Here is a 12,094-nt window from a genome sequence, read left to right as displayed (position 1 = left end):
CGTTTCCATACTCCATCAATAACTAAAATTCACATTTTAATTGTCAACAACCTATTTCATAATTCAGCGACAACTTTTTATTCTAAGACATGCATGATTTCAAAACATGACAATTTTCGAACCTAATACACCTAAATGTCAATTATGCTTATTTAATACTTGACAATTCTCCAAACTTATCAAATAATAACTAATTTTCATGCTTATCACTTTACAACGAATTTATTGGTGTTTTAAACACATATTAATCACCTAAATATGATTCTTGTTTTTCAAGTGTCCCATTATATATACTTTTAAAGATACTATTTTTAATGCAAACTTTTTTTATTGTTTTACATTTATTAAACATTGTTGTCAAAATCGCAATCATGATCGTAGGATCGTATGATCTGACAATCCTAGTTATGAAAAACGATATGGATCATAAAAAGGATCGTATTTGGGGTAGGATCGTAAGATCGTAGGATCGAGATCCGATCCGATCCTACCTTCCTTTGATTTATTATTATTATTATTATTATTATTATTATTATTATTATTTTGCAAATGAAAATTATTTTTACCAATTTATGTCTTTTACCTTTTACCAATTTACCAATTATAATTTTGTGTTGTAACTTATGACTAATATTTTGAATTTTTTTTTAAACTTTTGAACGAAAAATTAAATGTTTGAAATATTTTTCATGTTTAAAAATTATAAATTAAAATTATGCTTTATTTTTGTGAGATCTTAGAATCCCGATCCCGATCTTACGATTCCGATCTTACAAACCCAAAAACGATCCTATGTAGGATCCCAATCTTGACAACCTTGCTATTAAACTTCAACATTGATACCATAAATTTACAAGATAAAAAGAGAAAATTATCTAATATTCTATTGAAAGACCAGATGCAATGGACTTTCAGTTACAATCATATGATACCATATTTTCATCTATTAAACCCTAAGTGGCTTAAGGAATCCAAAATCACATTTCCAAACCACCAAAAAAAATTTATATACAAAATGACTGGAATGACCATTTTCTCTTCAGCTAAAGTTGTTGGTCAACGAAAGTCAATGACGGTCAAAACGGGTGAATACGATTTTATATGTTGTATTACAGGTTATGCTGGCAACTCTTATACTACATACAAACATGTAACACCGACCGGCCTTTGTTCCAAAAAAATGATTAAGTTGGTTCTTTTATAAATTTGGCATATTTTGTCAAACTTAAATATTTTCTTTCCCATTTGTCTTTTCAATAATCAACACAAAATCTCTTTGGCATTTAAATATAAAATTGTGTACAATCTTTTGATATCGTCACAATAATGGTGAGTTTGCAATCAAATACCAAATACCATAGAGAAAACACAACACGCATGACAAACAGATTTTTGCCTATAAAAGTATGTAAACCTAACCTTGTATTTCTTTTAATCCTGATTCATGTGACAATGGATTTTAAAAAAGCTCGATATCGATTAATTCTTACACAAATATATGACTCACTCTCTTAAATCTAAACGCTAAACCCCGTTTCTACCAAATATGTACAAATAAAAAAGACTTCCTCTTTGCCCTTGTTGAACGCCAACAAACCTTGGTCAACAAGGGTTAAATCAGACTTTTCACACCTTTACCATGGACCCGACTGTGTCCTTCTTATATAGCGTCGTTTTGCTTCAGGCTGCGTGTTCATCATCTCCATAACCTGCTATTATCATACAAAAAGAAAAACTTAACACAACAAGTCATGGAAATAAAATCTTTAACTATTCACAAATTTTCTTTAATTTGTTTTTTCCCCCTTCCATTTTACCATATATGTCTTATCATTTTTACAAATATTTTTTTAAACATTAGTTATATTATACATACAACACTCATAAAAATGATTTGAAATACCTGATTTTGTTGCATTTCCATCATCTCAGCCTGCAAAAAATGTAACGTATGTCAACTCAAAGATCTCGATATATATGATACCTCCATTCCACAAAAAGCCTGATTTTTTAAGATTTAAGATTCTTTTGATAATTTCTGTTTTTTTTTTGTAACTTTATCTTTCAAATAAAATTATCAAGATGCAACATTTACCTTCCGTTTCAATTCTTGATTCTGCTCTTTCAGTTTTGAAACCTCTGCTTCCAGTTCCATGGTGTATGCCTAGAAATTTAAATACCCGAAAAGAAAGAAAGAAAGAAACTTTACTAAAATTCCCAAAAATATATTTAAAAAAAAAAAAAAGAGAGACACTAACTTGTTTACGAGCACGTGATCTAGCAGCCGACTCTCTGTTCTTGATCATTCGTCTCTGTCTCCTTTCTACGACCTTCTCCACTGCACCACTTTTCCTCCCCCTCATAGCTCCACTAAATTCATAAGGAACAGGTGACACCGATGATGTATCTCCATTTGTCTTCCCAATTCCATCTGATGAAACTGCCGGAGATCCAACAGCAACCATTGCCCCCATCATACCATTTGAAACAAGATTACCGTTCATCGCCGGATCGGAAAGACCCACGATTCCATTCCTACCCATCTGCTTGCTGGGTGGAATCGCTGCCATGGGAGCTCCATAAGAAAGCTTGGGTTGCTTCGGGAAAAGTTGTTGTTGCGGGTTTGATCTGACTCCATTGACATTCAATGGTAAATTAGCAGGCTGGAATGCAATCTGGTTATTATTCCGAGCTGGAGCTTGTTGGAATCCGATAGCACCAAAACCGGAATTGTTTTGGGGATTTGTTAAATTAGGAAACAAACCATTGTCGTTTTGTTTAGAAGGTAATTGAGGAGGTTCTTCTCTTACGACTCCGGCTTTGACTAAAAACTCCTCGAGAGTCATCTCCCCCAAAGTCTGTTGCCGTTGAGGTAAATTTGGTTGGCCAAATCCGCTGAATTCTTTGGAGATGTCTTTCCAGACTTCATCAACTGTTTTTTGGCTTAACGTTCGTGGTAGAGTTAATGATCCTTGGCGCTGTATATTTGCTCCGCCATCACCGGTGGGTTCTTGTACGCCGATGTTTGTTCCGGTTGTTTGAACTTCTTCGGCGTTCCAAATGCTTTTTAGTAATTCATCCATGTTCAGAGACCCGAAATCCTTTCCTATGCTACCTCCCATGGTGTTTTGTAGCTCATCGAAAGTTAACGAATATATCGAGCCTTGTCTTGCTAAATGGAACCCTCCTGGTGGTCTTCCGTTCCCCACCTCCGCCGTCTGGTTTCCCAAGTTTTTGAAGTTCATAATTCTCTCGTAGAAACTCTGGAATCGGAATCGGTATGAAAGCTAATTAAAGCTTACTGTTTCAAAAAAAATAAGTCAAATTAAACATCCTGTAAATCAAATTGACTTTCTCACCAACAACAAATCATAATAGCAAAATTGCAATTTACTTCCACTATATTCTAAAAAGCTTTTAACGATCGGTATGTTTACAAAAACCCTAATTTTGAATTACAATTGCAACGTCAAATCTACCCAAATAAAAAAAGACATGATTTCACCCGATTCCGAAGGTGAAATGACTTGAAAAACTGGGAATTCGATAAGATAACGTGAGAAAACGAAAGAAAACAACCAAGTTCATTGAACTTGGAGTAATCAGAAAAGGAAATTGTTAAAATCATGTCCAGAAACAGTGGAAGAATAAACGAAAGAGGAAGGAAATGTAAAAATTACCTGAATTGGTTGTTGAATGAACAGTATGAATTATGAAACAGAAAACGTTTGGGAGTGAGGGAGGGGTTGTGCCTGATTAGGAGTGGTCAGTTGAAGGGTCCGTGATTCAGTGAACTTTTTTGTGCCTAATAAAGAATCTTGGTGCGGGTTAATGGAGCCGACAAGTGCCCCGTGTGTTTTACTTTCTAATTATAGAAGGGATGGGAGATTATCTTTACCTTCTTTATTATATCTTTATGGTTATTTCCAATTCTCCATACTTAATCTTGATAATCTTAAAAAACTAAAGCCATCTTCATCATCAAGAAAATATATAATATTTTACTAATGAATAATCGTTATAATATGTTTATTCATTGTTATTTATTTATTGAGTATTATATGTTTAAAATATGTAAGTTTTAATGAAATTCAGACTTTGAATTACCATATGATAATCGGTTTTTGGGTTTGGTAAATCAGTTTTTTGGGGTATGCATAAACAAACCGATACTGAACCATCGAAGGTTCGGGTATTCGGTTTTTGGGTTGTTAGGGTTTAGGTAATTCGGATATTGGTTATCGGGTAATTTGGATAATTCTTATATCAGATTATTTGGTTCAAAATCATCCTAAGTCCATTAAAAATCAAAATTTTCAAATAATCTAAAAAAAAAAAATTAAGTCTACTTCAAGCTTCATGCTTTTAAAATGTGAGAAAAGTTGATAAAAAAAATTCTAGGTATCCCATGTCGTTTGCTAGATAAAACAGAAATCATTTTAATAGTTATAAAATAAAAAATATGAGAAATCATAATTTAAAGACCAAAAAACGTTAATTGTTTTTGAATAAAATTCAAAAACCAACAGTTGATTTTTCTTTTTAATTTTTTAAAAAATAAAACAAATAACGAGCCTAAAAAAGATGAATACTTTATTTTATATAAAACTTTTATCAGATAACTAAAAGTGATAGTTTAAAAAAATTAAAAAAACAAACTAATTAAAAGTAGTTGAACTTTTTTCTAATTATTTAACTAATGATTTTTAATCTTAAAATATAGATATAAATTTTTTAATGTAATATCTTCATATCGTATTCAGATTATCCGGTTAACCCATATAGAAAGAAAAATAATCGAATCCAAACCGAATAAGATTTTGCTTATTTGATTGACCAAAATGAATAAGCATGAACGGGATAACCCAAACCTTATATTGGTTTATGTCAGTTGTTCAGTTCGGTTTTCTTTAACACTCTTAAGAATAATCAAAATTTACCTCAATCGATCAAATTAGTAGTAATATCATAAAGAACAAAAAGTTTTAATTACTTATTTTGAAAATTATATTTTTATTTGTGTTTGCCTTTTATTGGTATGTGTTTTTAATTTTCAGTCAACTTTTGTATAATTTGCTTCATTATATAAGTCAAATATACTTATTTTGAAAATTATATTTTTATATGTGTTAGTCTTTTAATGGTATGTGTTTTTAATTTTCAGCCAATTTTTGTAATTTGCTTCATTATATAAGTCAAACATAAGGGATGTAGAGAAAATTAGTATATGTTAATATCTTATTCTATTACCAATATATTATAGCCATCTGATTATTATTTGTTTGATTGCTTCAACTTTTTAAACAATATTATATGTCATCTGATATTTAATAGCTATAATCCTGGAATACATTACAACAAAGGATATTGTAGAGTATAATGTAGATGTATTTATATTGTTTAAAAAATATACATAATTATAAAATATTCGTTTTAATGTTTGATAAACTATGAGCTTTAAAAACAATACGTAAAAAAAATTGTAAAATTTACGTCTTTTATGAACAATAACGACAAATGTTGATATTATATCATTGAATGAAATATATGTCCAAACACTCTTTGGTTTGGTATTTAGATTTTATAGTTTTAAACAACCACTTTAAATTTATATTTGTATTTGTTTATTTTCTTTTAAACAAACAAAAAAAAGTAATAAGTAAGTATATTAGTATAATATACATAAAGTAATTTAAAAGATAAATAGTTTTAATTCCCTTTTAATTGTAGTGAATGTAATTAACGTTTAAAGCTAAAATTTGACATTCAAATAAAGAATATATATATATATATATATATATATATATATATATATATATATATATATATATATATATATATATATATATATATATATATATATATATATATATATATATATATATATATATATAATGTCGGGCCTTGTGTGTAGGGCCACACAGGGTAAACGTGGACCACCAGCGAGAAGGTAGGAAACTGATGGGAGAAGTAACCTACCAATGCTTGTCAATTGGAACAATCTCAGCCGTCCACGTATTTATGCTTTTTTGATGAAGTTGTTTGTCCTGTAGTTAAATTGGCTCTCTTGTATATATCTCTATTATTTGTTTTTCTCTTATTATATATAAAAAAAAAAGGTAATATTACGCTTATACAAAATACAATAGCAATGGGTATGAAACACAAATAAATAACAAATCAAAACTGAAACCAAAGATCTTAGAAAATAATACTGAGATTTGAAACTAATAAAAAAAAGGAAAATATAGACGAAAACAATTCGAAACAAAATAACATGAAAAGTGATACAAAATCGAACACAAAAAGACGATAAGATGGTACATTTGTACCGAATTTTAGAAAAAAAAATATCTATAACAGTTGAAAAACGACCAAAATGCCTTTTCAAAAGTATTTATTATCCACAAGATATCTTTTGAATTTATTTAACAACGCCAATTTAGATAGTTTTGTACACAAATATTCATGCGACAGCCGAATCCAAGATTTTCGAAAATAAACAAAAAGAAGATCGTTAGTGAGTAGTGACACGGCCTAATTCATGGCCTCAAGAGTTCAAGTGGATGTCGTGGCATGATTGATGATGTGACCAACTCATATGATAACGATGATGATGATCTAAAATGATGTTTGATTGTTTGAGGGCTTTCAAGTTAGTTTTGGTTAGGTTTTAGTTATCATGGTAGTCTTTCAACCGTAATTATAGTATTATAACTATATATTAATTTTTCGAAAAACATTACCATTTAATCTAATAAAAATATTTCAAAATTTATTTAGAATTTTTATATGGTAAAACTGAGAATCTTTTTAGCCAACTCCAACTTAGAATTATTATTATTATTATTTTATGATAAATTAAATATCCTCATACATTTTCTTTTTATTTATCTTCCTATCCACATAAAATTGTGACAAGTGTCATATTTAGATAAAACTAATGATGTTTTATGACACTTGTCATCATTTCAAATCGGTAGAAAGATAATTATGAAGAAAAATAGAAGGATATTTAATTTCTCTTATTTTATTATTCTATTAATTTTAATCTTTAATATTTAGTATGTAATCTCTCTCTCTCTCTCTCTCTCTCTCTCTCTCTCTCTCTCTCTCTCTCTCTCTCTCTCTCTCTCTCTCTCTCTCTCTCTCTCTCTCTCATTTAATTAGTTATTTCTTAAACATAAATCATACTTTAAATTATTAGAAATCTTACTATATGTTGTTTAAAAAGAGCTTATATATTACAATTTAGAAAAAAATTAAGATGAAAAGTCTAATATGTCATAGTTATAAAAATAATTCTCTAAAATTATACTTCAATTATTAAATTTAATTAAATATTTGATTAAATTAATTAATTAGTAAATAAATAAAAAATATTTAAAAGTAAAATATAATTAAGGAGTTAAATAAAGTGTGATTAGAGGATAAATGGTTAAATGTACAAAACATTTAATTATGCTAACCATTCAATATATATATATATATATATATATATATATATATATATATATATATATATATATATATATATATATATATATATATATATAATGATCAATTAAAATAAACAAATAAAATATATATTTTTTAATAAGATTGAATAATCAAATACAAAACAATATTACGTATTTACGTTATAAAAAAAGTTATGAAGACTCTTAAATTTGGTTCGAGAAGGATTCTTATATTTTGTATAATTTACTTTCACTGGGATAATGTGAAGAATTCATTTAATTTCTTTTGATTGTCACAATATTTTTTTAATCCTATAATTTTCATTCAAATTTATAGTTATATTTTGTTCACCATCTCCCCTCTTTTTTAAAGTGAAATTTGCAAACCTTTAAGTTACAAAGTTTTTATAGTTTTATGTTAAGTATATATTCTTTTTCGGTTTACCCAATATTTTTTATACTACTTGTTTATTCTATTTATTTTACATTATTTCTGGTTCACGCCGATTAGAAGTTTTGTTGACGTGGCATGACATGTAACTTCATATGAAAAAAAAATTCAAAGAACAATGGGAATGAGGCTTGAACTCGAGACGACGAGACCTCTCGGGGTTATTACAAATGGTTGCTAGACCTTCAAACCCTTGAAGCTTATGACATCATAATCAAACTAGATTGTATCTACACAAGTCAATCCAGATGGTTGTTAGAATTCAACTATATCAAACTGCTATTTTCTTGTTTATTCCTTTGGCGTTGACATCGAAATGAGAGAGAGAGGGAGAGAGAGAGAGAGGGGGGGGGGAGATGAGCCACATATTATGAGATAATATCACTTAGGCCATACAAACTCTGTCATTTTGTTATAAAAGGTCCTTAATTTTTCTATGGTCTAAGGACTTCAAGTTTGTTTTCATCTGTTATTAAGGCCACTTAACCCATTATAACATACTTTAGTGTCGTTGTGGACTCCACATCGCCTCCTCTAACATCTTCTTCTTTGGGTGTGTTTGTGTGTGTCTGACAATCCTCCAAGAAAAACTGCAACAAGGCAAAAGAACCATTCCCCTTTTCCCTTAATAGACCACCAGATCACAAAGAAATTGAAAAACAATGGCTCACCACTCTTAATCGAATACAATGCCCTTATTTCAGTAAACCGAAGTTTTTGTTAAAAAAACATATACAATTAAGAGTGTCTTCCTTAAAAACCTGTTCGAGAGACCTACTCTTGTCTTTTTGTGTGTACTTTTGGTTTCTGGATGTGCAACTGTGACAACCGTCACCTTCTGGTCAAGTCAAAGACAAAGAAAGTCAATGAAATTCAAACTGGTCAACTCAACTAGTGCTAATATGTAGGGATTTCTTTATGATTATCAATGCACGACTCGAAATCTTAATGCAAAGTAACACTTGAAAGTTTCAAATGTTCAAAAATTCTAAACCCTGATCAGTTTGAAGGAAATAACAACTTTATAAGACACTATTATGTACCCTTTGGGGGTGCATAACACTCAAAATAGTATATAACCAAACCTACGACCTTCGATCTACGAAGGAAAACATTTATACGGGCCTACGACAAGGTCTATTTCAATCTCTCCTAGTATGTGAAATCTTTCCCAGACCTTTCTTGAAAAACCTCTCATTACTTTTCATAATCAACCAGGGCATCTCGACCCTTAACTTAGTAAAAAAAAACCATTCAAAACGGGAAGTTACTTAAGGAACAACCTTATTAGGACCGGAACCCTCTTTCGGTCTGTATCCACTTTCAAATCGAGACTCCTTGCCCAATTTTCCTCAGCCACACGACTCTAAACTCGGAGAAAAACCCTGTAAAACAAAAGAGCCTTCATGATCCGAAGCCATCTCCGGAATATGATGAATTCTGAATCAGGTGACTCCACGCACCCCGAAATCTTCGCATCGACTCCGGACCTGGCTATTCGACTCCAGATGCAGCAATTTGAGTCTGGATTGGGCAATCGACTCTGGACTCACCTCTGTAGTTAGCTAGAATCAAGTCACGCCACAATAAGCGAGGGCTCACCCTCTTAAATCATGACCCGAGAAAAACATCACACCACATCGTATCTTTTGTACAAAACTTTATCCAAAGGACGGTTGACTTACCCAAAAAATTATGACACACCCTATTTCCTATAACCACTCTATGACAACCTATTGACATTATTTCTCCATTTACCTAGGTAAATCTATATCTTTGTACCAACACTCCATCAGATTATCTTTCTTGAATCTAATCATTTGGATTTCCAACCTTCACTATAAAACCCAAGTGCAGCCCCTAACATACATTCTTCCTTCTTCTCTCATCTCCCTAGAAGTCGACCAAGCCCCGGGAAGAAATTGCATGCAAATTCACCTTGGTAAGTCTTTTATCAATCATCTTGAATATTAATCACTCAATGAGTTCTCAACCAGGATTCTTACTCGAAAATCATCATGTTGTCCATAGATTCCTTGAACTCCTAAGCTTTCCCCAAGTATTCTGGACTTGGAGCTCGCCTTCTTCATCATCCACTGCAAAGAAATCACACAAGGTGAGTTCATACCCCTACATTTTTATGTTTTCTTCAAGTTTTAGGGGGGATACAAGTTAACACTCCTTATTATCACTCAAACTCATACCTCAGCTTTTCACAGAAAAGTAGAGTCCAAATCACGGACTTTTTTTTGACTATCTTAAACCTAATATCTTTCAAAATTGTTTCATATGCAAGAAATTTAGGTTTTTACCTTTAAAATGACTACTTGCACATCTCCATACAAATTTTCCACAATTTATGGTGAATTTTATAAAACTGTCTATCATTTCGGAAATGAATCCGAGCCAGTCTGTGATTAGGAACATTTTCACACAAGTTAGAAACTTCTAAAAATCATAATAAAATTTGTGAACAAACTAGACACATTTCCTAAACTTTGAGAGTTTACGGATTTGGTTTTCGATTTCGTATGATTTTTCTAAAACAGTGCAGAAAGGTTAAAAACTAGTTCGCAACTTACAATTTCCATAACACTTTGTAACATGTTGAGCAAAGTGTTTGTCTTTGATGATTTCATATTTCATATATGTTTTCTGTTAAGTTACAATTTAGTAACAAAAGGTATTCTCTATATGGTAAGAGTCCTTTAGCATTACAAACATAAATGATGGAACATAAGAAGCATAGTTATTCATTACTAAACATACTACACGTAAACTCGTTAACATAAATTGTGAGACATGTCTTCATTGTACTCCTAGAGTACGGGTTAAAATTCATGTAAGTTATAACCAGAGTCTCTTGCAGGGAGAGCGTGATAATTATGTATAGATCTATATTGGGATTGACACCCCACACCTTGTTGCTAGCTACAGCCGGGAATGCAAGTCTACGGGTGACAAATGTCATAACAAATTCTAAACGTCTGACAAACGTTTTATCAGGTCATCTAGTCATAGTATGGTTATAGCGACTCACATAGGGAGTTAACACACTTTAAGTTTACGAGAACTTTCATCTTAAAAAGGGTTTTTATCTATTTAAAACTGCACACTCCGTTAAAATTTCGAAACACACAGACACTCGGTCTTGGGATTTAAGACTACATAACATTTATTAAGGATTTTCAAACTTTTCGTCCAAAAGCTTATGAACTCACAAACTTAATTGTTGACATTTTAAAATTACTTGTATTCTCAGGAAATCAGTGAAACAGGAAATCTATAGCTTTTGAGGATGGGACGTTAAGTCGTCAAACATTTCGTTTTTGGTCATCATTTTGTAATTGAATTAGAAACATGTTAAACTCATACTATGGTGTAACTTTTTCAATTATATTTATGATGGTTGTTTTACTTTGAGCACTATTATACACTTGTGGTGATACTATACATGAAGTCCTCCACCCCCGGATGTTTCTGCTATCCTTGGTCCGGGGGTATGACAGCAACAATTCGAGCGCCAATAAGGAAAAGAACAAGTCTTTTTTTTTTCTTTCCTTTCCGAAATTGTACCAAACTATCCTCTTCTTTTTCCGACGTGTATATTTTTTCTTATGATATCTTTCAAAATCAATCCCCCATTGCAAGTCGTTTAGGTTTGTGTATGCTTTCATTTCCCTCTCTCAATTGATTACCAAATGGGTATCAAGAAATTGTAATCGAAGAACAAATGTGTGTGAATGGTGTCTAGTTGGAGGTGGTTGAAGTTGATGAAAATATATTGTGAAGAAAATGATGAACATAACAAGGATACATGGAGATGATGATGATGATGAACATAACAATGGTGTATGGAGATGGAGATAAATATAGAGATGATGTGAATGTGATGTTGATAACATGAGATATGATGAGGCTCGCTGATGACACAGGTGTATGAATATGACAATCGATGAATGTATGAATATGACACTCAATTCATCGACATGGTTGAAGTCTATGAGCAAATATTGTGGAGAAGATGATGAACAAAACATAGGTTATGGAAACGATGATGATGAACATGATAATGATGTATGGAGATGGAGATGAAGATGATGTTAATGACATGATATATGGTAAAAGTTTGTTGATGACATGCGAGTATGAATATGACAATCAATTCATCGACATGGTAGTC

The 12,094-nt window shown here is 31.1% G+C and overlaps 1 protein-coding gene across 2 annotated transcripts; it reads right to left on the bottom strand.

The window, feature by feature from the left end:
• Window positions 1-1,405: 1,405 nt before the first annotated feature.
• LOC111876184 (ABSCISIC ACID-INSENSITIVE 5-like protein 5) lies at window positions 1,406-3,839 on the bottom strand. Of its 2 annotated transcripts, none has more exons than XM_023872714.3 (5): window positions 3,681-3,839; window positions 2,259-3,301; window positions 2,096-2,164; window positions 1,904-1,933; window positions 1,406-1,712 (listed from the first exon to the last, which is right to left on the bottom strand). In XM_023872714.3, the coding sequence occupies exons 2-5, from the start codon at window positions 3,243-3,245 to the stop codon at window positions 1,635-1,637; spliced, it is 1,164 nt and encodes a 387-aa protein (XP_023728482.1). In that variant the 5' UTR covers window positions 3,246-3,301; window positions 3,681-3,839; the 3' UTR covers window positions 1,406-1,634. The 2 variants fall into 2 exon arrangements, with proteins under 2 accessions (XP_023728482.1, XP_023728483.1); XM_023872715.3 differs by having other exon boundaries at window positions 1,406-1,709.
• Between the last annotated feature and the right edge of the window lie 8,255 nt (window positions 3,840-12,094).

This window comes from Lactuca sativa, chromosome 1 (assembly GCF_002870075.4).
Source record: "Lactuca sativa cultivar Salinas chromosome 1, Lsat_Salinas_v11, whole genome shotgun sequence".
Lineage (NCBI taxonomy): Eukaryota > Viridiplantae > Streptophyta > Magnoliopsida > Asterales > Asteraceae > Lactuca > Lactuca sativa.
This window is presented reverse-complemented; position numbering and strand designations above follow the sequence as displayed.

Excerpts from the sequence above, each read along its gene's own strand:
- LOC111876184 (XM_023872714.3), bottom strand. The coding sequence starts at position 3,245 with ATGAACTTCAAAAACTTGGGAAACCAGACGGCGGAGGTGGGGAACGGA. Across the intron at positions 1,934-2,095 it reads ATCAAGAATTGAAACGGAAG|GCTGAGATGATGGAAATGCA; the intron begins GTAAATGTTGCA and ends CATTTTTTGCAG. Across the intron at positions 1,713-1,903 it reads TGGAAATGCAACAAAATCAG|CAGGTTATGGAGATGATGAA; the intron begins GTATTTCAAATC and ends GTATGATAATAG.